This window comes from Gobio gobio (assembly GCF_949357685.1).
Source record: "Gobio gobio genome assembly, chromosome: 22".
Taxonomy (NCBI): domain Eukaryota; kingdom Metazoa; phylum Chordata; class Actinopteri; order Cypriniformes; family Gobionidae; genus Gobio; species Gobio gobio.
In genome coordinates this window covers 8,472,515-8,497,953 of record NC_137118.1, presented here as the reverse complement: position 1 = coordinate 8,497,953, position 25,439 = coordinate 8,472,515, and the positions used below count along the sequence as shown (strand labels likewise).

Here is a 25,439-nt window from a genome sequence, read left to right as displayed (position 1 = left end):
TATATTTTAATGTATAATTGCAGGAATTCTATCTATTTTTAAAGGCATTTTGTATAAACGTTTAATTTAACATTTAAAAAATGTTTTTTAAAGGAATTTCGTATTAATATTTAATTGAATTAACATTACAATAACTATTATCTGGTCCAAATAATAGCACATTTTTGTTTTATTAAATACAAATTTGCGTCTCGGACTTTTATTTTGAAAAACAGTCTACAGTGGCGCCATTTTGGATCAGCTCCATATACACAAACTGAGTTGGCAGGGAGCAACCAGCTCTTGCAACAGATGTTTTGTTGACATCTGTCATTCATTCATTAATTAAAGTCCTACTCGTTCTGACATTAGGCTGTAGTTGAGCTGTGGTGGAAATGAGTTCAGCTACAACCCCACCGGATTCGGACCCGGCCCAGCGTCGACGGGCTCACAATATGCTGAAGCTCTACTACGGCCTGAATGAGGAAGGGAAATCCGCAGAACAAGCCGAGTCTCTGGATCCGTGTGATATCAACGGACCGCATTTCGACCCAGAGATTTATTTAAATAAGGTAGTGTGATGAATAATGACACATAGTTTGTGTTTATTGTTTGCTATGTAACGTTAGAGGTGACGAGTATGCTTTATGCCACACATACATTATTGTCCAATACAATCCCTATGTGTATGTGTATAATAGAAGGCTAAAATCTACTGTGGTTTGGCTTGGAAATGTCTTGTTTGTCTCAGTTGAGGAATGAGTGTTCTCTGGCTGAGCTGATGGATCATGAGAGCTGTATGGTGAAGCAGATCAGATCTCTGGACAGTGACATGCAAACCCTGGTTTATGAAAACTACAATAAGTTCATCTCAGCCACAGGTTAGCAAATGGATGAAATAATAAATATTGGAATGGGGTAACCATGAAATCAAAATGAACATTTCTTATTTTTACGGAATATTGCCTCGTAAATTGTTTATCTTTATTATTAGTAGTAGTAATACACGTGCACTTGTAATCTTTAATCAAAACCTTAAACTTCACCTTCCCCTTGCAATGACATCTCTTCCCTGATGATGTGCAGGGGTGGGACAATTTATAGTTTTCTGGAATATCAATTATAACTGCGGTTGTATTTGTTCAAAAACCCATTTCACTTGGAAATCAAGAAAAAAAGATAATTTCATTTCTGTTTTTATGTAGACTTTAATGGCATTTCTCCAGCATGGCTGGACTTTGTTTGGACATGAATCACAGCATTGCATCATTCATAACCTTTCTCTGGTGTTAAAAGTGTAACTGTCTCTCCACAGACACAATCAGAAAAATGAAGAATGATTTCAAAAAGATGGAAGATGAAATGGACTGCTTGTCAGCCAACATGTCCGCTATCACAGAGTTTAGTGCCCGCATTAGTGGGACGCTGCAGGACCAGCATGCACAGATCACTAAACTGTCAGGTACGAAATAATACATGTATGATCCATGACTGGTGCATTTTCTTGCCTTGTATTGCTAGTATAACAACAACCATTAGACACTCTCATATACAACTGATCTAAAGGCTCTAAAAGAATTGTACTCAAGTCATGAATCTTTCACCTTCTGTATAGGTGTTCACACTCTCCTCCGCAAGCTGCAGTTTCTGTTTGAGCTGCCAGCAAGGCTTAATAAGTGTCTGGAGCTGCAGGCCTATGCCCAGGCAGTGAGTGCCCACCGGAGGGCACGCTGTGTCCTGCAGCAGTATAGTCATATGCCCTCTTTCAGGGGCATCCAAGACGACTGCCATGTCATTATGGAGCAGCTCGCTCAACAGCTGCGGCAGAAGTTCAGGTCTGTGTTCTCACGGATGTCATTGCATCTTTGTATTAGTTTTAAAAAAATGTAGATGCTATATTTAGTAGAATTTAGCAAGAAACAGAAATTTGGTTAAACTGCTAATTAAATCATTGTCATGAGTCCCAAATCAAAGTCGAGATGCTTCTACCAGACATGATATAATGACAAATGGATGAAGCACTGTTGTTATTAACTACAACTATTAAAAATAATTTTCAATAATTGAAATAAAGCTGAAATAAAATATAAATATTAGATTAAAAAATTAATAAGTATTATATACATTATCACACCTTAATATTATACTAATAAAGTATTATATTAATAAATATTATAACACATATATTGCTTATTGTAAGTTAAAATAGTTAATACATTATTAATAAGTGTTACCAGAATATTCATCATTTTCATAACTCTGTATTATGAAAATTAGAAATAAAGCTTTAAAAGAAATGTTAAAATTTTAACCTGTTAACGGTCACCCCCCTTTTTGAAAATATACATGAAAATGCACTATCCAAACTTAAATGGTTGCAATTCAAGAATACTTTGGTATATAGACATAAGTGTGGTCTCATTTTAAAGAAGACAGTCAGCAGATTATTGCTCAAGTGAAATTACTTCAAAAAATCTTGTCAAAAAAGTTATGGAAGTTTAAATTGACTGTAAATCAAATGTACTGTATTAAATATTTAATATAAAATATATATGTTACAAAATAATTTCTACTCTAAAATTACAATCAAATCAAAGCCATATGTCTAACCAATTTGTGTTCCAAATTTGAAGTTGATATCACAAAAATTGAAATTCCCATGAGATTTTGTTTAGACGCTGTACCACAAATAGCCACTGGGTGTCATTGAAATTCCATAGATTTTTTTATGCAATCTCCTGTAACAAATGTATATATTTTTGTCAAAATATCACAAAACAGTTGGCAGATATAGAACCGTGAGACTCAGACCTTTCCGACGATATATGTTTTGTCAAGATTAGAAAAGGTTTTTATTATAAAGTATTTGAAATAATGTTGTAATATGAAACATGACGACACCCACTAGGGGAGGAGCCGCTAGAACAATTTAGAGTACCGTTATCATGGTAACGCAAAGTCCGATTTCAAACATTTGTCAACATTAGATCAGGATAAATATAGGATTTAATTGTTTTAAATATGCAGTGGCAAATAGGCCCACTGGTGGGCCAGTGACAGTTAACAGGTTAAGTAGAAATATTAAAAAACAAAACTATTTAATATATATATATATATATATATATATATATATATATATATATATATATATATATATATATATATATATATTATATATTAATAGTATATAACTAATACTATTATAACACTGGGATGAAGTGTTTGTTTTTTACAGGAGATGCCCCCTCCCCCCAAATCTAATGTCACATTCTTTATTAATGTAAATTTAATATTTGCTTGCAGGGACGGAGGTTCGAGTGCTAAAGATCTCTCTGAATGTGTTGAGCTGCTTCTGCAGTTGGACGAGCCCGCGGAGGAGCTCTGTGACAAATTCCTCAGCCACGCCCAGTCTCGGTTGGAGGCGGATCTCCAGGGACTGGAGGTGGAGCTTAAAGACTCAGCGGTTCCTAATACTGCTGGAGGCTCGGTCCAAAAAGCAAGTCCTGGATCAAATCCCGTATCTCCTAGTTCTTCTGTGTTCAATCCATTCCTCTCCTCTACGGCCGGAACAGACATTCTAGAGTTCATAGATCGAGGGTGTAATGAGTTTGTCAGCAGTCTCTGTTTGGTTATTGCCTCCTATCAAGAATTGTTCATCAACCGTCCGCAAGAGGGTGAATTAGCTTCGAAGAACATTCCAGAGATGGCTAATGGCAAGCTACATGTGTTTGTGGATACCCTAGCTGCCAGGTACTTCTCTCTAGTGGAGCGGAGGATACAGGAAGAGAAGGGGGTGGGAGATAACTCTCTGTTAGTGAGAGCTCTGGATCGCTTTCATCGCAGATTACAGGCCATATCCAAACTACTTCCGGGGTCGGCAGTGCCCAGTCAAGGAACTGAGATAGTGGTGCGAGCAGCCAGAGAGAGGATCAAACAGTACCTGTCTGCCTTACAGACCTTCTACCACGACAGCCTTACTGATGTAAGACAGGCCTTGGCTGCCCCTCGTCTATCAGTGGGTGGAGCCAGTGCATCGGGAGGTGGGGCTCTCGTAGGAGGGGCTACAGGGAAGGATTCCCCTCCCAGTCTGCCAGAACTTCTGACGTCCTTATCAAACTTTATTCTGAATCAGTTAAAGTCTGTATTAGCATCAGTGCATCTCTTCACCGCAAAGGACATCACATTCTCCAACAAGCCTTATTTCAAGGTAAAGAATAAAGTGTATATGTACTGTAAGTTATGTATGTAAAACATTTTAGTATTGGACCTTTTATTTAATCCTCTGGTATTCCTCACTGAAGGGTCACGCTTGTGATCCTCAGTGGTCAAAACAGACTGAAGACAGTAACCTTAATTTCTTTTTTATGAAATAAGTGTTTCAAATTCAATTAATGGAAGGTTGATTGGTGCCATCGGGTGGGAGAAATAAAGGAAATCATGTAATACCACTGAATGTTAGATGACTGTATAGAAATATATCTCAATATAAATCTCAAAGAGCAGAGGAGTGATCATTTAGGCCTGTCTATTCATGTCCACAATTTTTCATGTTCATCTAACAAGTACCACAAAAGTCACTCAAAACATAAATGTTATGATAGCTGAAGACCACCAGAGGGTTAAACGGATAGTTCACCCAAAAATGAAAATTCTGTCATCATTTACTCACCCTCATGTCATCTTCTTCGGAAGACAACTGAACACATTTTTTAATAAAATCAAAGAGATTTCTGTCCCTCCATTGACAGCTATGCAACTACCACTTTGATGCTTCAAAAAGTTCATAAAGAGATCATAAAACTAATCCATATTTATTGAGCGGTTTAGTCCAAAATTATACTCTATCACATTATGATGAACAGATTTAATTCAGGCTTTTATTCACATATAAACATTCATCAACTCACACATCAGTTGTGGTAAACGGAAGCTCAAGCATGTTCGCTTGATGTGCGAGAACCAATGAGGTTCATTCTCGTGTTACGCAGCAAATTTGAGCTTCAGCAAGAGCCAATGAGGTTCATTCTCGTGATACGCAGCACATTTGAGCTTCAGCAAGAACCAATGAGGTTCATTTTCGTGTTACGCAGCACATTTGAGCTTCAGCAAGAACCAATGAGGTTCATTCTCGTGTTACGCAGCACATTTGAGCTTCAGCAAGAACCAATGAGGTTCATTCTCGTGTTACGCAGCACAGCACATTTGAGCTTCAGCAAGAACCAATGAGGTTAATTCTCGTGTTACGCAGCACGTTTGAGCTTCCACAAGAACCAATGAGGTTCATTCTTGTGTTACGCAGCACGTTTGAGCTTCAGCAGAACCAATGAGGTTCATTCTTGTGTTACGCAGCACTTTGAGCTTCCACAAGAACCAATGAGGTTCATTCTTGTGTTACGCAGCACGTTTGAGCTTCCACAAGAACCAATGAGGTTCATTCTCGTGTTACGCAGCACGTTTGAGCTTCAGCAGAACCAATGAGGTTCATTCTCGTGTTACGCAGCACGTTTGAGCTTCCACAAGAAGTTTGTTCTCGTACGTAAAGCAGGTTCGGTTGAGTGTCTATGTTCGCTGATCGATGTTTATATGTGAATAAATTCAATATGTTCGTCATTCAAAGCGATCGTGTCTCTTCAGAAAATGTTGACTAAACTGCCTAATTCATATGGAATAGTTTTACGATCTCTATGAACTTTTTGAAGCGTCAAAGTGGTAGTTGCATATATTGTCAATGGAGGGACAAAAATCTCTCAGATTTCATTAAAATATCTTCATTTGTGTTTCAAAGATGAACTAAAGTCTTGAGGGTGAGTAATGAAGGACACAATTTTCATTTTTGGCTGAACTAGCCCTTTAAGTATTACTGTTCCATCTCGTCTCGTCTGTCTCGTATGTTTCTTTCAGGGTGAATTTTGCAGTCAGGGTGTGCGTGAGGGTCTGGTGGTGAGCTTTATCAAGTTTATCTGCCAGTCATCTCGGCAGTACTGTGAGAGCGCCGGTGACCGAGGAGGATCCACCCCTCCTGCCCTCCTTCTGTTGCTCTCTCGTCTCTGTCTGGACTATGAGACCTCCACCATCTCCTACATTCTCACACTCACAGATGAACAGTTTCTTGTACAGGTATTCCATATCCATTATATTCTGATGAAAACAAACTCTAAATGGACTATCCATGCTGACTTTCCTCTCTAAACAGCACCACACTCCAGTCACTCCTGTTACAGCACTTTGTGCAGAGGCCAGAGAAGCAGCTCAGAAATTACTGAACCACTATGTGAAGGTAATTAAGAAAAGAGATTTCGCTGCCCTGAGTCTTTTATTTTTGTCTAGGACCACATTTGTTGAGCTGGTTTTGTTTTGATACAGGTTCAGGGGTTAATCATCAGTCAGATGCTGAGGAAGAGCGTGGAAACAAGAGACTGGGTGAACACCATTGAGCCTAGAAATGTCCGAGCTGTAATGAAGAGGGTGGTGGAAGATACCACCTCTATTGATGTACAGGTACAAATTTGTTCCAAATTTCATATACAAAAAAAAAAAATATTCAAGACGAGTAACAGGCCATCTTTAATTTATTCAAAGAATGCACATATTACTAGAGTATGTTGTTCTTAACCATTTGCATAAGCCGATTGTAATGTGTTTCTTTCGTGCATGTCTAGGTGGGACTGCTTTATGAAGAAGGAGTAAGGAAAGCCCACAGCAGTGACTCCAGCAAACGCACCTTCTCAGTGTACAGCAGCTCAAGACAGCAGATCCGCTATGCACCGAGCTACACTCCCAGGTGCACAATCACTGGACTCGTTTTACTGAGCTTATATCAGAATGTCTTATAACGTACATTTGAAAACGCCCAAATTTGTAATGAGAATCGTTAGGAGAAGCTTTAGGGCATCCCTGCGTTTTTCCGGTAAAATAGAAGCTCTATTGTTTATGGAAGCTTGTTTCAGCCACAGAATACATTTTTTTAAAGACTTTTTATCTGACATTTGTGAGTTTACATCCCGCAATTCTGACTTTTTTTCTCAGAATTGTGGGTATAAACTCTCAGTTGCGTGATATAAAGTCAGAATTGCGTGATTATTAAGTCGTATAAAGTTTCTTGCAATTGCAACTTTTTATCTCACAATTCGAATATTTTTTTTTTTTGTCAGAATTGTGAGAAGTCGCAATTACCTTTTTTCTTTTTTTATTCTGTGGCAGAAACAAGCTTCCATTATGGTTTAACGTTTAAAAAAAAGAAGAAGAAATGAAGACACCATGAACATTAATATTGTTGTACTAAAAGTTAATTAATTATATTAAATACTTGTTTTTTACTGTATTATTGCACAAATACATACATTATTATTGCATTATACTATTACAGTATGAATGGAAAATATATATTTAATTTTCTATTGATTTGTTTAATTTGTACCATTTTTATAATTTTATATGTTGAATATTTATAGTGTATAGTCATATTGAATGGGGGTAAAAAATCAAGTGGAGAAAAAAAACATACCTGAGTAATGTCAAGATATAATGGCTTGATATATGATATTGTTCATACTTGTGTTTTTCCCCCCCAGTGCTCCAATGGACACAAACTTGCTCAGTAACATTCACAAGCTATTTTCTGAGAGGATCGATATCTTTAGCCCAGTGGAGTTCAACAAGGTAGAAAACAAAACACTGTTATACTATTGTTAATGTAATTTAACTAAGTGACCAATGCAAAATTTCATATTTGAGTTTTTTTTCAGTCTGAATAACCAGTTTTCCTTCTTGTCCTAGGTCTCAGTGCTTACTGGCATCATTAAGATAAGTCTGAAGACGTTCCTTGAATGTGTCCGTCTCCGAACATTTGGCAGATACGGACTGCAGCAAATCCAAGTGGACTGTCACTACTTACAGATGTACCTGTGGCGGTTTGTGTCTGATGAGAACTTGGTGCACTTCCTGTTGGATGAGATTGTGGGTAGTGCCGCCCATCGTTGCTTGGACCCGTCTCCAATGGAGCAAAGTGTCATTGAGGTCATCTGTGAGAGGGGGTAGAGTGGGGGCTTTTCCTTACACCTGCAGTCCAATTTGCACATAAGTGACTCACTTTATAGACAATATTAATACTTATATTTGAAGTTTTCATGTAACTGGTGGCTTGAACACTGAATATAAAATCTTTGAACTCCAATTGAACCCTATCTGGATTGAGATCACTTTTTTTTAACCTTCATTTGGTTTAAGCTATGAACGTGTGAACATTGGGTGCTAAAAGCTGAAATTGTATGGTCTTGTATAGTCACAAAATTAACATTAAAACAGTGCAACATTAAAAGTAAACAAACCCAATCGCTATATATATTAAGGGTAAGATGATTTGTTCAAAAATGTTATTTTATGGCTGATTACTGTATTCATCGACTTTGAAGACTGTTCAATCTGCATAACTGGATAGTATGTATTTAATAAACGGAATGTACAAAAATAACTTTGCGTTGAACAGTTTCTTGGGAGGAGAAACCGCTGTAGTTGAATGCACTGTGATATGAAGCCAGAGCAAACTCTCTCGCCATTGGTTAGGAACGCTGTAGGGGCGGGTCTTTTTCGTTCTTCTCTCATTCGGATTGGTTCGCTGGTTGTCTCTCCCCACTCTTCTGATGGCAGTGGTACGCGCTGATTGGTCAGAGACAGTAAACGCAAACAGCGTGTTCTGGGCGTGACCTCCTCTCATACTGTGATGATGAGCGGCTACCATACAATATAACAGTAAGTCGTGGAAAACCGAGGTAAGAGAAAAATACGCTGTTTATTATATGTATATGTGTTGTCTGAAAATAATCATGATATTACGAAGGCGTCTTTTACACTAATATTAACAAAAGCACTATAATAGAAATAATGCACTATTCTGGTATACTATGAATGTTTTGTCAGCCATGCTAAGTGCTCTCATCTTCACTCATCTTTGTCCCAAACAGGCAAAAATGAAGCCGAACAAGCACAAAGCATCACATCCAGCTGAAAAGGAATTTGGAGGGGCTCTTGGTGAGCTATTATTTGTTGTACATATGTATGTGTTATAATTGGTCTACTGTGTGATTACATATGGCTTATATATTTGAGATCATGTGTTCTCCTCACCTGTCCAGGTGCCACCTGCATCCCTGTGTTCCTGCCTCTGACTGTCCTGTACCTCCTGAGTGTGTGTCGGTCTCCAGCAGCCAGTGTCCTGCAGTGGCCTCCTCCTTTAACCCCCGCAGCACAGTTATGGGACCCTTTGGCCGCGGTTCTGGTTGTAGGTTGGATCACCCTGCAGAGTTTTCTCTACATGCTGCCCACTGGGAAGGTGAGATACATCATTCATTTCTTTGAAAGCTAATTTGGATTATTTTCTGAAGAGCGTCAGATATTATACTGATTCATTTGTTAACAGGTTTCGGAAGGATTGGTCCTCAGAGATGGATCCAGACTGAAATATCCCATAAATGGTCTGTCTGAAATGTTATCGAAATAATGCTGATAATGGCTGCTTTACATATTTAAATTGTTAAACTTTTTATGTCTTTGTGTCTTTGACATGAATTAAACAGGGTAGCCTTTGACCCCTTGTCCTTGGTTTTACCACCTATGATATACAAAGTAGAGTTCAAATTCCATTTGTCAGTAATCTCGAATTTCCCCTTATATCTGGACTGTGCTTCGGTTCATTGAAGTTATAGCATAGTTTAGTAATTCAAGGCTTTCATATACTGATATTTCAAGTCCGAAAAATATGCATTTTTACAAAGAATTTAAAGGGAGGAAAAAAAGATATGATTGTGACCTGTAGTATTTTTTTCTTCTTAGGTTTCCATGCCCTGAGCATTACTGCTGCCCTGTTGATAGTATGTGTTTGGCTGGGAATGCCACTCGGGTATCTGTTTGAGCTCATTTTACCTCTGGCTGTGTGTGCCATTGGGCTGTCCTACCTGCTGTCTATGTACCTGTATATCCGCTCCTTCTGGGCACCTCAACATGCTTTATCACTTGGAGGAAACACGGGTGAGATGATCCGTTCTGATATTTAAAGATCAGTGTGGTTTCTGATTTTATCTATAAGTAATGTTTCAATATGCATGCAGTCACTTGACCTTTTTGATGCAGAATCCTTTCAGATATTCCAGATGCTGCTACTGTTTGTCTCTTTGAAATATTTGTCAATTCAGTTTCTTTGTCATTTGTAGGAAATCCTCTGTATGACTTCTTCATGGGTCGAGAGCTCAACCCTCGCATTGGAGACTTTGACTTGAAATATTTCTGTGAACTAAGACCTGGATTAATAGGCTGGGTAAGAGTCTCACCATGTGTGTGTGTATATTACGTTTTTGAAAATAGTCTCTTATTGGCAACATGGCTAGATTTGGGCAAAAATGCAGCACACAGTAACATTGTGAAATATTACAATTTAGGATAACTCTTTACTAATTTCATATATTTTAAAATGTAATTTTTTGTCTGATGGTAAAGCAGAATTTTCACTCCAGTCTTCAGTGTCACATGATCCTTCAGAAATCATTCTAATATGCAGATTTTATGCTCAAGGAACATTTCTTATTATCAATGTTGAACACAATTGTGTTGCTTAATATTTTTGCGGAAAATGTAATGCGTCTTTGATCAGGATCCTGTGAATAGAAAATTAAAAGAGCAGCATTTATTTGAAATATAAATCTTTTATAACATTATAATTATCTTTACCATCACTTTTGATCAATTGAATTGCTCCTTGCTGAATGAAAGTATACATACAGGTTCAGGTTGGTTATGCAACGTTAAAATTAACATAAAAATATTTGTGCCTATGTCACTTGTCTTTTGTGCCATTGTTTTTCAGATGGTAATAAACCTGGGGATGTTAATGAAAGAAGTAGAGCTGAGGGACTCTCCATCTCTTGCCATGCTGCTTGTCAACAGCTTCCAGCTCCTCTATGTAGCAGATGCACTGTGGAATGAAGTATGACAAAACTAGTCTAGTCTGAAAAATCTAATGCATTTATAATGGTGAAAGGAATTGTAGACTGAGTCCCGCGTACATAACATCATACCTTTCCTTGTATCTGCAGGAGGCTGTGCTTACTACTATGGACATTGTGCATGATGGATTTGGGTTCATGTTGGCGTTTGGCGACCTGGCCTGGGTTCCCTTCACATATGGCCTTCAGGCCATGTTTCTGGTTGTGCACCCACAGTCACTTAGTACTCTTGGAGCAGCAGGGATTATTCTTCTAAATGGTGATCTACAGCCTGTTTTGCAGCAATCTGAGCGTTTAACATTTTCTAACTTTCCTCTTTTCAATCGTTTGCAGGAATTGGTTATTTTATTTTCCGGAAGTCCAACTCTCAGAAAAATCAGTTCAGAAGAGACCCCACACATAAAAGTGTACAACGTCAGTAATCGCAAACACTACATACAGTGAACACGTTAAACGTTATCAGGGTGAATGTCTTACTGGAGACACAATTATGGCCTCCAGACTAACATACATTTTCTCATCCACCCTTTTCACTTGTAGACCTGGAAACCATTGCCACAGCAACAGGAAAGCGGCTGCTGGTATCAGGGTGGTGGGGGTTTGTCAGGCATCCAAACTACCTAGGGGACCTTCTCATGGCTCTGGCCTGGTCCCTGCCTTGTGGTAAGTGATGGGGAAATTATTAATAACTGATGTCCCTCATGATCATTTCTTTTTTTAGATAACATATTTCTTACTGCATTAAATTTAAAATGTTTTTATTTTTATACTATTACAATTAATGTCTTGTCTATACAAGGATAGTTTACCCAAAAATGAAAATTGTCCACATTTACTCAGCCTCATGTAATTCCAAACCAATAAGACTTTTTAATAAAACCTGAGAGGTTTCTGTCCCTCCACTGAAAGTCCAGGTAACCAAAACTTAGTAGATTCAAACAGGTCATAAAATAAATATATTTGAATTGACCATTTATATTCAAGTTTTGCAAAAGATAAGATTGCTTTTTGATGAATAGATTTAAAGGGATAGTTCACCCAAAAATGAAAATTCTGTCATTAACTACTCACCCTCATGTCGTTCCAAACCGGTAAAAGACCTTCGTTCATCTTCGTAACACACACAAAAAAAAATTGAAATCCGAGAGCTTCTGACCCCTCCGTAGACAGCTATTTAATTAACACTTTCAAGGGCCAAAAATGTAGTAAAGACATCGTTAAAATAATCCATATGACTCCAATGGTTCAACCTTAATGTTATGAAGTGATGAGAATACTTTTTTGTGTGCAAAAAAACAAACAAAAAAATGTATTCCACAATCTCTTATCTTCCATGTCAGTCTCCTACGCTGTTGGCGTAGTAAATACAGTGAAACGCTTCCGGGTTCTACGGAAGAGCGGTGGCTCACCTTTGGCTAGCTCCTGCGTCAGCATCACACTCATGCGTTGTGGTGCTCACGTGAACAGTGTCAGCCAATGGTAAGCCGCCGTTCTAATGTAGAACTCGGAAGCGCTGCACTGTATTTACTACGCCAACAGTGTAGGAGACCGACACAGAAGAGATTGTGGAATAAAGTCGCTATTTTTGTTAGTTTTTTTTTGCGGATTCTCATCGCTTCATAAATGAACGATGGTCTCATGGGTTCGGAACGACATAAGGGTGAGTAATTAATGACAGAATTTTCTCTTTTGGGTGAACTAACCCTTTAATTTAGGCTTTTATTTACATCTAAACAATGATCGTCACACATACACAGAGCACATCACAGGGTTTACCAAAGTATCTTAATTTGTTTCGAAGATAAACCAAAGTCTTATGAGTTTGGAATGACATGAGTGAGTAAATGATAATTTCCTTTTTTGGGTGAACTATCACTTTAAAGCTATTTAATTGTATTCTAAAGGGTTAGTTCACCCAAAAATGAAAATTCTGTCATTAATTACTCACCCTCATGTCGTTCGACACCCGTAAGACCTCCGTTCATATTCGGAACACAAATGAAGATATATTTGTTGAAAGCTGATGGCTGAGAAAGGCTTCAGATAGGCCTCCATTGGCATTCAGTACATTTACACTCCCAAGACCCATAAAAGGCACTTAAAACGTCGTTACAAAGTCCATCTCACCACAGTAGCTCTACAATAATTTTACGATGCAACGACAATAGTTTTTGTGCGCAAAAAAAAATCAAAATAACACCTTTATCCAACTTGTTCTTGTCTTCCGTGTGTGCCTCCACGACGCATGCGCGAGAATATGACGTAGCGCCGGGGTTCGGGAATCCATGAAATGCACACTTAAGCCCCATTTTAAGCACTACACCGAGACCTAAAGCACGATCAATGTAGAATCCAACAGCTTAGACACGCGCCTCTTCCTCTGCTTGTAAACAAATCGCTTCTGGATCATGTGTCCGAACGGCGGATCTGCGTCATATTCTCGCGCATGCGTCGTGGAGGCATACACGGAAGACAAGAACAAGTTGGATAAAGGTGTTATTTTGATTTTTTTTTTGCACACAAAAACTATTGTCGTTGCATCGTAAAATTATTGTAGAGTCACTGTGGTGAGATGGACTTTGTAACGACGTTTTAAGTGCCTTTTATGGGACTTGGGAGTGTAAATGTACTGAATGCCAATGGAGGCCTATCTGAAGCCTTTCTCAGCCATCAGCTTTCAACAAATATATCTTCATTTGTGTTCCGAATATGAACGGAGGTCTGACGGGTGTCCAACGACATGAGGGTGAGTAATTAATGACAGAATTTTCATTTTTGGGTGAACTAACCCTTCAAACTATCCATGTCTTTCCATCAAAATAAATAAAAGAAAATGTAAGACAAATCATGCTTATTCGCATTATAATACTTTTTTTATTCCACTATTTTCCCCCCCTAGGAATTTCACATATTCTGCCTTATTTCTACGTCATATATTTCACCATTCTTCTCATCCACCGAGAGGCCAGAGATGAGAAACAATGCAGAGCCAAGTACGGCCTGGCCTGGGACACCTACTGCAGACGAGTGCCCTACAGAATAATCCCGTTCATTTATTAATGCGGACTGATGCGTTCTGAACGACCAAAAGATTGTTACGTTCAACCGCTTGGGTGCAAAAGTGGATGTGTCATCATCGCTGCTGAGAACTGGACATCCATTGAGCCAACATAAAATATATTGCATACATTGTTTTTATTTGCCTCATAACATGGCTATCCATTCATTCAAATGTTTGTTTTAAATATGAAAAATATATTGTATTATATTATTACAAATAATTTTAATATCAGTCCTCAGTGCTTTTTGAATCTTTAAGTGTGGGCTGTAGCATAAATGACATTTAAAGGGTTAGTACACCAAAATTATACTCACCCTCATGTCATTCCTTACTGTAAGACCTTTGTTCATCTTCTGAACACAAATTATGATATTTGTGATGAAATCTCAGCGCTCTCTGATCCCTTCATAGACAGCAACGCAACAAACACTTTCAAGGCCCAGAAAGGTAGTAAAAGCAGTAGAAGAAATTCTTCAATAAAGTCGTTATTTTTGTTTGTTTTTTGCGCACAAAAAGTATTTTCGTTGCTTCATAACATTAAAGGGATAGTTCACCCAAAAATGAAAATCAGCCCATAATTCACTCTCTCTCAAGTCATCCTAGGTGTATATGACATTATTCTTTCAGACGAATAAAATCTGAGTTATATTACAAAAGTCCAGGCTAATCCAAGCATTAGAATTGGATTTATAGTTGCTCTGTTTTTGAAGTCCATAAAAAGTGCATCTGTCCATCAAATAACTGCTCCTGTGTGTTAATAAAGGCCTTCTGAAGCGAATCGACACATTTGTGTAAGAAAAATTTCCATATTTAAAACTTTATCAAGTAAACTTTCGGCCGACCGCCTTCTGTGGAAAAGTGTTGAATGTTGAAAGTGAAACTCAAGATGCGTACGTGACGTCATGACGAGCCTACCTGGTCGCGTTAGTCTTTCAATCGGCTGAGGACCTTTCAACACTTTTTCCATAAATTGAACAGGGAAGGCGGTCGGCCGAAAGTTTACTTTATAAAGTTTTAAAAATGTATATTTTTCTTAAACAAACGCGTTGATTCGCTTCAGAAGGCCTTTATTAACACCCCGGAGCCGCGTGGAGCAGTTATTTGATGGGCAGATGCACTTTTTATGGACTTCAAAAACAGAGCAACTATAAATCCAATTCTAATGCTTGGATTAGCCTGGACTTTTGTAATATAACTCAGATTTTATTCGTCTGAAAGAAGAATGTCATATACACCTAGGATGAATTAAGGGTGAGTAAATTATGGGCTAATTTTCATTTTTGGGTGAACTATCCCTTTAAGGTTGAACCACTGGTGTCACATGGACTATTTTAACAATGTCTTTACAACCTTTCTGGGTCTTGAAAGTGACCGTTGCGTTGCTGTCTATGGAGGGGTCAGAAAGCTCTTGGATTAATTTTTTTTTTTTAAATCTTAATTTGTGTTCCGAAGAAGGTCTTAGGGGTTTGGAATGACTTGAGCATGAGTTATTAATGACAGAATTTTCATTTTGGGGTGAACTAACCCTTTAAAGATACTCAACTACAACAGTAGTAATAATAGTAACACAATTTTATTTTCAACTAAAATGTTTTATTTCTTTAAAAAACACATTACACACAAATGCTTTAAATAAACAATTGTTTTATTTTAAATAATTACTAATATATTGTAATCTCACTCCATCTCTTCTATCAACGCACCTTTACCTCTACTTTTTTCCCGCCCCCCTTCCAAACGTTTCTTCTCTCCCTCTAATGCCGTCCTCTCCCCCTCCCTTCTCTCATAGTCCGTCCACACGCATCCTGCCAGACTCCTCAAAGCTTTGGGATTCTCTTTTACCCAAGACTGAAAAAACTCGCACTTCTTCCCAGCTTGAAAATACATCCGCCTCGTCCGCTCGTCTTCCTTAGGAACAGAAGCCTTTGCCTTGCTCAAAGCTGAGCGCAGCTGGGACAAAGCAGACAGAGAATATCCCTCAGAGTCCTCTCTGCTCTCTCCAGTCAGAACATGAGCCACCGCTGCCACAGCTCGAAATGGAGCTAAAGGGTCCTCAGGGTCAAAGTGTCCACCTGCAGATACAGCCCTTATTCCTGCGTCAAGCGCCTCTTGGACAGAGTTGAAGACCCGTCCGCCACCCAGACCCTCTGAGATGACAAGCACCGCCTGACAAAACTCCAGCAACACCTCTGAGAAGTCTCCATTGAAAAGACACAGCGAGAAGGTGTAACCATAAAGAGCATTGATCAGGCTGTACCGCACTAGAGGAGATGGGTTTGACGATAGCTTGTGAAGAGGAGGGATTTTGGCACTTATTGGGGGGATTGAGCTTCTTGGTGTTTTGTCTGATTGTACTTTACTGTGACTGACTTCCTTGACATCATGATTCCCAGACTGAAGTTCCTCTATAAGTGCTTTGGCGTCCTTCTCGTGCCGTTCCCACCAGGGGCTCCACAGGACAACCATCCCACCGATGCCACCTTCTTTCACCAGTCTCTCAAACTTCTCCCTTTCCTGGACGGACAACAACGACCAAAGTTCTTCCTCTGAAAGAGAGTCAATATCCAGCCCGGCTAACTTCTCAGCTAAATCTGCTTCCTCTTCATCACTCCCGTCTTCAATATCTCCAAGTTTCGCCAGTATTTCTCGCACCTCATGACTTTTTTCATCCCCACCAGACTGAATCTCTGCTAACCTAGAGAGCAGCTCCAAAGCATGTGCATCTTGTTCGGTCACACCATTTTCATCTCCTCCCAAGTTCCTTAATACATTTTCCATCCCTCCCTCGCTCCCTGCACTCTGTCTGAGCCGTAGCAGAATATCATGCATCTTACGTTTCCCCTCTTCATCCGTGGCACCTTGGGATTTCAGCTCCTGAAGCACAGACTCTTTGTAAAACTCCTCTGAGCATGAAGAGTGATTCTGGCTCCTGTAACAAGCCAGTCCGCAATATAGGAAGTTACACCTTGGGCAAGTGTAACAGGACGGTTTGGCTAAGCAAAGCCCACATGGCTTTACCAATGATGCATTTCCATCAGTAGTTCCGCCCTTTGTGCCATCAGCAGGTGTCAGGAGATGTTCAGAAGTCCCTCTTTTGGGAAGTGCGATCCCATCTTTGGTGGTAATTGAGTCAGAGTCTGTTTCAGGCCAGTCGCTGAAGTGTTCCTCCTCCCTCGGTGCAATATCAGTGAGTAATGAACGAACACACGCAGGGATTTTACGTCTAACAACAGGATCCATGACCAGCTAATTTTCTGAGTTAAAATACATTTGTGTAATAGTTATGATCTGCAATTAAAACGAGAAGAAAAAACATCTTTAAGTCTAAATCTTCACGAAAGCAAAACAAATGCCATTAAATAAAATTACACACCAACACCACTACTAATAAAGTGTTTTATAGTATTTATCTTACCTGAGCAGAATTCGTGTATACATACTTCGTTTACAAACACAAACAAATAAAAATATATTTTCGTCAGCGCGTGTTTATAAATATGCTTTCATTTGACGCGTCACGTCAGAAAAACGTTGCTCGTCGCAACATGATGACGCATCCCTCTCAGAGATCCCTCCCTTGTCTCTTCAAGCGAGCGACAAGAGTGCGTAATATTTGCGCAGGCAGACATAGATGCATGGATATTTGTTTTCCTCTTTTCACTACTGTACTCATACTTGTTTAATATTTGACTCGAACGAAAGTGCACAATAAAGCCAACATAAATCCAATATATGTTACAAAAGAGAGCACAATAAGGATTGTAAATCGAGTTGACTATTACGAACCAAAAAATATATTATTTAAATAAAGTTAATGCTTTAACATTTGTTGACTTTAACAATGCACAGATAATATATAAAGTATATAATAGTTTAATTCATAATTATATTCAGAGGCTGTTTGAAATGAGAAAGTCAATATAAACTAAGAGGAAAGTACATGTTTAAAAAAAATAAGGACAAGAACTAATAAAAAAAATATTTGTGTATATATATCAAAGGGGTTAACCTGTGGATTTTTTTTATTAAAAAGTTTTAAAAAATGTGGTAAATAAGTATAAACAATTTGTTAGATAGATAGATAGATAGATAGACAAACGGACAGAGATAGATAGATATATAGATAGATAGATAGATAGATAGATAGATAGATAGATAGATAGATAGATAGATAGATAGATAGATAGATAGATAGATAGATAGATAGATAGATAGATAGATAGATAGATAGATAGATAGATAGATAGATAGATAGATTTCAATCCTAAACATCAGGGACAACATGAAAAATGTTTGCTATAATCACAAACTTTAATACAATGGCAAACACAGGCATTGAAATGATACACTAATGATTGAATTGAAAGAATTTACAATTTGTCCACAAGAGAGAACATTATTATACATTTCCACTCAGCCTTTTCTGTATTGCAGTTCAGTTGATTAGCTGTGCCCACTGTGACTCCAGCAACTGTTCACAACATCAGCATTTAAAACCCCTTCTTCAGAAGCCAGTCCTTCAGCTCTTTATCAAACTGCCCTTTAATTCTAATAGTCCCGGTTACTTCATTGACCTGTGTTGGAGGCTCTTTGCCAGAAAGCCCCAGCAGGAATTCCTTAACATCCTTATTCAGGGCCTGGAAATGATTGATGTAAAGTTAATCAAATAATTTTGGACCACTATATTGTTACACATTGTGCTTCTAAACACGTCTGTTATTTGCACTCACCCATATGTCTCCCTCAACCTTTCTGAGCAGAGTGCTGTGCTGATTCCCATGCTTGATGTCAGAGTAAACAGGAACATTGTGCATTCTGGAGCGACGGATCATGTAGGGCAGTGAAGGTGGTGTAGCTGTGTAAATAATAAATGAGATCCATCAATGAAAATATCACACATTTTTTTCCAACAACACATTAAAAAGTAAATATGATGCAAAACATCTATCGGATTTGAAGTGGCAGTGGATTTCTGAAATCCAAATCTTCAGATTAGTTCACTTCAAAATGAAAACTTCCTGATAAATTGGTACTTCCACATACTTTTCATTTTAAAGTAAACTAATCATAATCATAATTAATGTTAATAATAATATAGGGAACCCATAACAATAATAAAATAAAAAAACAAATAGTTTTTTACCCCGTCCCTGTTTTTTTATTAATAGATACTAAGAAAATGATTGTATGTATTTTCACATCTTGGGTAAAAAAAATAACTAAATCACAATAATTATTAATGTTAATAATAATATTATAGAGAACCCATAACAACAACAACAACAAAAATACTAATAATAACTTTTATTGTTATGGGTTCCCTATATTATTAACATTAATAATTAATATATTAGTCCCCGTTTAATTAATAGATAATAAGAGAATGATCGTATGCATTTTCCCATCTTGGGTACCTGGTGGTGGGATCCATCCTGACGGAGCGGGACCATCATGTCTAGGAGGAGTTGGGATGCGTGAAGGGGGAATAAGTCTCTCCACAAACCTGAACTCTTCTGTGGATTCAATGATGTCCCCTGATCCTTCAGCAGGGCTGTTTTGTGTCTAAAATCAAACAAACCCGTCTTGTTAATCACTCAGTTATGTTTCCATGTCAAACTAAAATGATTGTTTGTTGTTATTGCACAAAATCACACGCAACATTTCAAGAACAAATCCTCCCGATGCAAATGTACATTGATAGTGACAGCCAATGCATCACCATTACACTTCCAGGATACATTATAAGGTAAAACTGATTGTAATACTAACTCTTAAGCAAAATCCAGTACTCAATGAACGTGTGGCTGGATTAAAAGCCCTGTAAGCAAGTCTTGCGGCTCGGCAGACTGTCAAAGACATGCTTCTGACGGAGGCGGACATTTCTCTTTTCTGAGAGAGCGGAAGGACAGCAGAATCTTACGTCATGAGTTTGAAAGAAGAAGCTTTATTGACAACATATATATATATATATTTTTTTTATTAATCTATATTTATGACTTTTTATTTACTTCTATGTACCGATAAATTAATACGCAACATTATAATGAATGTGCTTAAAATTCCGTCCAGGGGACTTTTAAGTGGCTTTAATAAAATGAGCATGCGCAGAACATTTTCTAGAATCGCGTAAACGCTTCAGACTTGTTGATGTTTGCGCCGCTCGTAGTTGTTAATATCGGTTCATGTTAGTACTGGTCTTAACTTTCAATATTTCAGTAATAATTATGATATTGTGCTGTTTGTAACGACTCTGTCACGCTAATGACACTTTAATTCTCTGTTTTGTTTTAGACTTGACATCATGCAGTTGTTTGTTCGTGCCCAGACCTTGCACTCCGTTCATCTGAATGGGTCCGAGACTGTTGCCCAGATCAAGGTACTCTGTCTTATAGCCCACATGTTATACATGGTTAATTTAGACGAACTTGAATGAGAATGGGGAATTGCATTTCACTAACTGTACTTGTTTTTCAGGCTCAGATTGAAGCTTTGGAGGGTCTGGCCTGTAATGATCAGATCATTTCACACTGCGGGATTCCCCTTCAGGATGAGACGCTGATTTGTCAGTCTGGTATTGAGGAGTTCAACACTCTTGAGGTCTCATCGAGGCTGTTAGGAGGTAAACTCAAACCCATGTGGCTTTACTACCCTCTACCTGTGACCATCTACCATGCCAATGTAGTTGTAGGCGATGGAAGAAATGATGAATTCCATTATTTTAAACTTGTGTTGAAAATAGTCTAAAGCAATTATAAATGTTCATTTATGATGAGTAATTGGTAACTGCCTGCCTTATGATGCATTATCTTGGTTTGGATGTTTTCATAAATGTAATCTTCCCACCCAAAGGCAAAGTCCATGGTTCCCTGGCTAGAGCAGGAAAAGTCAGAGGACAAACTCCCAAGGTAAGCCTACATGTATTTGCATCCCAATGTGGGAACAGTACATACTTTTGAGCGGGGCTGTAACTACCATAGACAATGAGACAAGAGCCCCTCTCAAAAAGTTGTTACATACTACCATGTCAAAATGGTGTCTTCAATGCCGTTTCGTGAATCCTGTTACTGTAAACTGTCCTGTCAATCATCCCGTCAGTTAGCACCCTTCTATACACACTCCACAATTCTTTAATTTAGAATTCATTAGGATAGTATGCAAATTGGGATGCAGCAATTTAACAATATTCATATCCCATAATATTGTGAAAATTCTAATTGTGAGCATTTACTTCTTTATTGACTTGATGTTGATCCTTTCAGGTGGACAAGCAGGAAAAGAAAAAGAAAAAGACCGGCAGGGCAAAGAGAAGAATTCAGTACAACCGACGCTTTGTCAATGTTGTACCAACATTTGGCAAAAAGAAAGGACCAAATGCCAACTCATAATTTCCTCTTCAAAATGACCATCAATGTTCACTGCATTCCTGGGCAGTTTAATGTGCCTAATCATTCATACACTTTGATAGGAAAATTGTAATGTAAAAGCCAGCCGATTCATAAAATGAACTAATTTATGCACGCAGTACAAAACATTGCTATAGCGTATTCGTGTTGTATAATAAAATCTAGTTCAATTCAACTGTTCGATTACCAACATTGTTTAAAATATCATCTTTTGTGTTCAGGTTTGGAATAACTTGAGGGTGAGAAAATTATACTATTAATTTTTGTGTGAGCTATCCCTCTCAATGACATCAGTGGACAGATGTTTTGTAAATTGCAAATAAAAACATTTAATGAAATATGATTCACATATCATTACATTCGCATGGTTTGAATATACATTAGAATATCATTTTAAATCATGAAATTTGGCTTTGGTGAGTCATTCTAAAAGTGCAATGCTACTCTTTTCTTGTATTCTTTCCCACTGGATCAACGATCACCACGAGGCCCCAAGCAGCCAAACCTGAGGAGAAAATATATCAAATTAGTCAGTTCTGATTTCATAACTCATAACAGAGATTGCATGAATGATCTCACCTGCAGCAAATATGATCTGAGCCACTGTGCCCATAGATGTGGGTCCCCCTACATGCATGACTCTACGCGCCTGCATGAACACATATCCGCCTGAAGCCAGCAGCCCACCGCCCGAGAGGACCCGGCAGCTCCAGCAGTTCTCAAACAGCGGTTTTGCAGTGACCGGACTCGACTTCTCCGGTAGTGACGGTGGATTTGACATGTTCAGGTGAAAGTGTCAAAGCTCCCTTGAACTGGTCTCTGCAGTTTATAAACAATGACACTTTCTACTTTCCAAGTAATTTATTAACATTATTAATACTGATACAGAGAGCTGCCCACCAACACTATCACGAATTTGGACGCAGTGTGAGAAATATCGGGTGTCACTGTCACAATGACCTTAAAAACCGGAAGCATTTAGCACTGCTGTTGCTAGTGAATCACTGCTTCGTGAAGCTTCGAACCCTTTGTGAATCTTTTGTTTCGAATCAGGGATTCGGAGCGTGTATCAAACTGCCAGAGTCACGTGATTTCAGTAAACGCAGAACTGTTTCAGGTGAATCATGCGGATTTATTCACTGAGAACCATTGAACAAGTATAGGTTTTACCTGATCTTTGATCAGTTTACATTATTAGACGTTTTAAATAGACATTAGTATAATTAAAAGGATCAACAGTAGTTAAAATCTCTTATTTGCCTGTTTAGTTGAGCCATCCATGGAACAAACAAAACAAGCACTACTAATTGACAATTAAATGATTAGTTAATTGCATTTTAAAGATTTTACTTTCAATTAACATTTGCAATGTGTTTGTAAAAGGTGTTTTTGTGCATGTTTGACCTGAGTTTTTGTTCTGACCAGCAGGGGTCTCCAGCGTCTGGCGTTTCGAGCGCTTCGAAACAGTGAATCATTTTGCGAAGCAATTGATTCAATTTATTCGATGCTTTGAAAAGCTTCGTTTCTCCCATCGCTAGTTATTGTGCTCGTGCAAGTCATTGCTGTGCAAATATTGCGCAGATATGAGTACCACACGACTACAGAGTGTAATAAAACACTATTCAGGCAAAATATTTGTACAAATATACTTAACACACACACAAAACACTTTAAGTTTTATTTACAATTTCTATAAATATATATAAACAATTTCAACTACCAGTTTAAGTTGTTTTTGGAACATATGGTCCAAAACAGCTACTATTAAGATGACTCCTCCGGCGAGGGAAAAGCATATATGTCAGTGTCCATCAGATAATAATCAATATCATATGGCATGACATTTAGCCTTTGCAGATAATTTATTTAAATAAGTCACAGCCTTCATTCTTGTCCCATGCGTACAAGAAAGTCTGATATTTGTGAAATTCATTCCATCATTTCTGGCCCCCAATTCCACGTGCAATGTTATCATTGGTCTCTGCAGCATCTTTAAGAACCTGAAGCATGAGGGCATTTCTCTTCCTGCTCTCCTCCATTCGCAGGGGGTTGGCCTCGGGCAGATTCTGGGAAAATAGATGGAGAGATGGATCAGGATGCAACACTTCTGAGGAATTTCTGCAATATAAAGACCTCATAAAACATTTCTCGTAAACAACGTGTTATTCTACTGATCCATGACTAATTAAGTGCTACTTATCCAATGCAATAACAACAACTAGCTCACTCATTGTTATTAACCCGGAGGCGTAAAAGAGACCAGAGAGTAAATATCATTATCAGAGTGCAATAAAACACGACCCTACTTAAATTAACTCGCTAATAAGAGATCGAGTAAAACCCTGCACGACCATTCATTATGAAACTGATTGTTACACGAGTCGTAGCCTAAATACCAGCAAAAAACATCACCCCGCATTTGTGTAAGCTAATAATAATAACAACAGGGTTGTGTTTCTCATTTATAAAACTGCAATGTTTCAGTACCTTCAACATTTCCCTTTTCCTCTCCTCTCCAGGTGAAATTATGGTCCACATTCCGTAGCCGACACAGACAACCCCGACCACCCCGATCGAAGCCAACATGGTCCTCATGCCGCTCATGGTGTGCACGAGCTCTCCGCGAGCACGACAATCTCAATAATTATTCGCTTGGTATAAATGATCAAACTTCCCTAGATTGCGGGAAAAGCTAGGTCAGTATACAATACAACACAACACAACACTGACTGTCAGTTGACACGATGCAGTGCATTATGGGAGTAGTACTTCGTTATACAACTTTTTTAACCTGTTACTGGCAGAATGGTCAACGATCAATTGTGGAAATGACGCTTTTAAGTCCTGTTAACTCTCACATCACTGTTTAACCTCTAGTCTCACTTTCTGCATGACCTTAAAAGGTCAAACCTAATATTATACGTATTTTTCTCCAATATATTTTTAGAACCTGTTAACAAAATTGGGAAATACATACATTGTAAAACTAAATAAACATAAAAATTTAATTGACAACAAATATAATATAATATAATTAATATAATTAATAAAATAAAATATAATAGCCAAATATATAATAGCCAAAAGTTTTGAGAACCCTGCCTTTACATGCACATGAAATTTAATGACATCCCATTCTTTATCCGTAGGGTTTAATATGGAGTTGGCCCACCCTTTGCATCTATAACAGCTTCAACTCACAGTTGGCTTTCCACAAGTTTTAGGAGGGGTCAACAATTCCCATAAACACGTTCTTCTAGAAGTGCATTTGTGAGGTCAGGCACTGAAAAACAACTCCACACCATAACCCCACTTCCACTTTGTTATAAAACCACTAACAGTTGACGTGGAATATTTAGTAGTGAGAAAATTCACAAATGGACTCATTGCACAGGTGGCAGCCTATCACAGTGCAACGCTTGAATTCTCTGACACCTTTGGCCACGGAAGTGACTGGAACACCTGAATTTAATGAAAATTTAATAAAAATTTAATTTAATGTAGGGGTGTCCCAATACTTTTGGCAATATAGTGTAGTATTATGTGACCCAAGGTGTTTTGTATGTTTTTTTACAGTTACTGATAATATTATATTTCCCATAAATTAAATAAAGATATCTTTGATAATTAAAATGTTATTTATTTATTTATTGATGTATTTTTACAATGCAGTCAATACTACACTGTGTAAAAAAACAACAATAAAAAACAATGAATTATATTATTAACTTTCCGTGGAAAGGGTCCAAATAATCTTATTTCTTGGGTTTCATACTTGATCCATATAACAGGATTGTGCACAAAATGTGGGACACAACATAATGAAGCAGCAACAATGTATTGAATATCAATTTTATATACTATGTGAAAATGATGTGCTTGTATGAAATTCACGGTTTGTTATAGTGGATATAGTGGTGGAGACTTCTGACACAGGACAGGATAAAATCATAATTTTATAGAAAGTGGATTTAGACATTTAGCTAGCTACTTTTCATAGGT

The 25,439-nt window shown here is 38.0% G+C and overlaps 6 protein-coding genes across 7 annotated transcripts; 3 read left to right on the top strand and 3 right to left on the bottom strand.

Moving 5' to 3' along the window:
* The first annotated feature begins 218 nt into the window (after nt 1-218).
* On the top strand, nt 219-8,447 carry vps51 (VPS51 subunit of GARP complex). The gene is made up of 11 exons (XM_079803906.1): nt 219-551; nt 731-860; nt 1,295-1,441; nt 1,595-1,814; nt 3,283-4,186; nt 5,881-6,096; nt 6,173-6,256; nt 6,343-6,477; nt 6,639-6,760; nt 7,551-7,638; nt 7,756-8,447. The coding sequence occupies exons 1-11, from the start codon at nt 375-377 to the stop codon at nt 8,014-8,016; spliced, it is 2,484 nt and encodes an 827-aa protein (XP_079660032.1). The 5' UTR covers nt 219-374; the 3' UTR covers nt 8,017-8,447.
* Nucleotides 8,448-8,666: 219 nt separating this feature from the next.
* tm7sf2 (transmembrane 7 superfamily member 2) lies at nt 8,667-14,769 on the top strand. 2 transcript variants are annotated; one of them, XM_079804060.1, is made up of 11 exons: nt 8,667-8,747; nt 8,940-9,006; nt 9,111-9,307; nt 9,395-9,449; nt 9,808-10,002; nt 10,185-10,288; nt 10,835-10,954; nt 11,064-11,232; nt 11,307-11,387; nt 11,514-11,636; nt 13,873-14,769. In XM_079804060.1, exons 2-11 carry the CDS (start codon nt 8,946-8,948, stop codon nt 14,031-14,033), a joined length of 1,266 nt encoding a protein of 421 aa, XP_079660186.1. In that variant the 5' UTR covers nt 8,667-8,747; nt 8,940-8,945; the 3' UTR covers nt 14,034-14,769. The 2 variants fall into 2 exon arrangements, with proteins under 2 accessions (XP_079660186.1, XP_079660187.1); XM_079804061.1 differs by having other exon boundaries at nt 8,721-8,727.
* A 694-nt stretch (nt 14,770-15,463) lies between these two features.
* On the bottom strand, nt 15,464-17,579 carry znhit2 (zinc finger, HIT-type containing 2). The gene is made up of 2 exons (XM_079804239.1): nt 17,450-17,579; nt 15,464-17,322 (listed from the first exon to the last, which is right to left on the bottom strand). The coding sequence occupies exon 2, from the start codon at nt 17,272-17,274 to the stop codon at nt 15,712-15,714; it is 1,563 nt and encodes a 520-aa protein (XP_079660365.1). The 5' UTR covers nt 17,275-17,322; nt 17,450-17,579; the 3' UTR covers nt 15,464-15,711.
* A 750-nt stretch (nt 17,580-18,329) lies between these two features.
* On the bottom strand, nt 18,330-19,924 carry mrpl49 (mitochondrial ribosomal protein L49). Its single transcript, XM_079804380.1, has 4 exons — nt 19,804-19,924; nt 19,449-19,596; nt 18,765-18,889; nt 18,330-18,671 (listed from the first exon to the last, which is right to left on the bottom strand). Exons 1-4 carry the CDS (start codon nt 19,912-19,914, stop codon nt 18,525-18,527), a joined length of 531 nt encoding a protein of 176 aa, XP_079660506.1. The 5' UTR covers nt 19,915-19,924; the 3' UTR covers nt 18,330-18,524.
* A 214-nt stretch (nt 19,925-20,138) lies between these two features.
* Nucleotides 20,139-21,779, top strand: faub (FAU ubiquitin like and ribosomal protein S30 fusion b). The gene is made up of 5 exons (XM_079804173.1): nt 20,139-20,218; nt 20,326-20,410; nt 20,509-20,653; nt 20,884-20,939; nt 21,294-21,779. Exons 2-5 carry the CDS (start codon nt 20,336-20,338, stop codon nt 21,417-21,419), a joined length of 402 nt encoding a protein of 133 aa, XP_079660299.1. The 5' UTR covers nt 20,139-20,218; nt 20,326-20,335; the 3' UTR covers nt 21,420-21,779.
* A 1,322-nt stretch (nt 21,780-23,101) lies between these two features.
* On the bottom strand, nt 23,102-24,167 carry uqcc3 (ubiquinol-cytochrome c reductase complex assembly factor 3). The gene is made up of 2 exons (XM_079804174.1): nt 23,925-24,167; nt 23,102-23,503 (listed from the first exon to the last, which is right to left on the bottom strand). The coding sequence occupies exons 1-2, from the start codon at nt 24,039-24,041 to the stop codon at nt 23,375-23,377; spliced, it is 246 nt and encodes an 81-aa protein (XP_079660300.1). The 5' UTR covers nt 24,042-24,167; the 3' UTR covers nt 23,102-23,374.
* Nucleotides 24,168-25,439: the final 1,272 nt, after the last annotated feature.

Coding starts and splice junctions, on each gene's coding strand:
- vps51 (XM_079803906.1), top strand. CDS start 375: ATGAGTTCAGCTACAACCCCACCGGATTCGGACCCGGCCCAGCGTCGA. Junction 552..730: donor CAGAGATTTATTTAAATAAG/GTAGTGTGATGA, acceptor TGTTTGTCTCAG/TTGAGGAATGAGTGTTCTCT. Junction 6,478..6,638: donor CCACCTCTATTGATGTACAG/GTACAAATTTGT, acceptor GTGCATGTCTAG/GTGGGACTGCTTTATGAAGA.
- tm7sf2 (XM_079804060.1), top strand. CDS start 8,946: ATGAAGCCGAACAAGCACAAAGCATCACATCCAGCTGAAAAGGAATTT. Junction 9,450..9,807: donor ACTGAAATATCCCATAAATG/GTCTGTCTGAAA, acceptor TTTTCTTCTTAG/GTTTCCATGCCCTGAGCATT. Junction 11,637..13,872: donor GGCCTGGTCCCTGCCTTGTG/GTAAGTGATGGG, acceptor TTCCCCCCCTAG/GAATTTCACATATTCTGCCT.
- znhit2 (XM_079804239.1), bottom strand. CDS start 17,274: ATGGATCCTGTTGTTAGACGTAAAATCCCTGCGTGTGTTCGTTCATTA.
- mrpl49 (XM_079804380.1), bottom strand. CDS start 19,914: ATGTCCGCCTCCGTCAGAAGCATGTCTTTGACAGTCTGCCGAGCCGCA. Junction 19,597..19,803: donor GTACTGGATTTTGCTTAAGA/GTTAGTATTACA, acceptor GTTTGATTTTAG/ACACAAAACAGCCCTGCTGA. Junction 18,672..18,764: donor AGGTTGAGGGAGACATATGG/GTGAGTGCAAAT, acceptor AATCATTTCCAG/GCCCTGAATAAGGATGTTAA.
- faub (XM_079804173.1), top strand. CDS start 20,336: ATGCAGTTGTTTGTTCGTGCCCAGACCTTGCACTCCGTTCATCTGAAT. Junction 20,654..20,883: donor CTCATCGAGGCTGTTAGGAG/GTAAACTCAAAC, acceptor TCCCACCCAAAG/GCAAAGTCCATGGTTCCCTG. Junction 20,940..21,293: donor TCAGAGGACAAACTCCCAAG/GTAAGCCTACAT, acceptor TGATCCTTTCAG/GTGGACAAGCAGGAAAAGAA.
- uqcc3 (XM_079804174.1), bottom strand. CDS start 24,041: ATGAGCGGCATGAGGACCATGTTGGCTTCGATCGGGGTGGTCGGGGTT. Junction 23,504..23,924: donor GGAAAAGGGAAATGTTGAAG/GTACTGAAACAT, acceptor CTATTTTCCCAG/AATCTGCCCGAGGCCAACCC.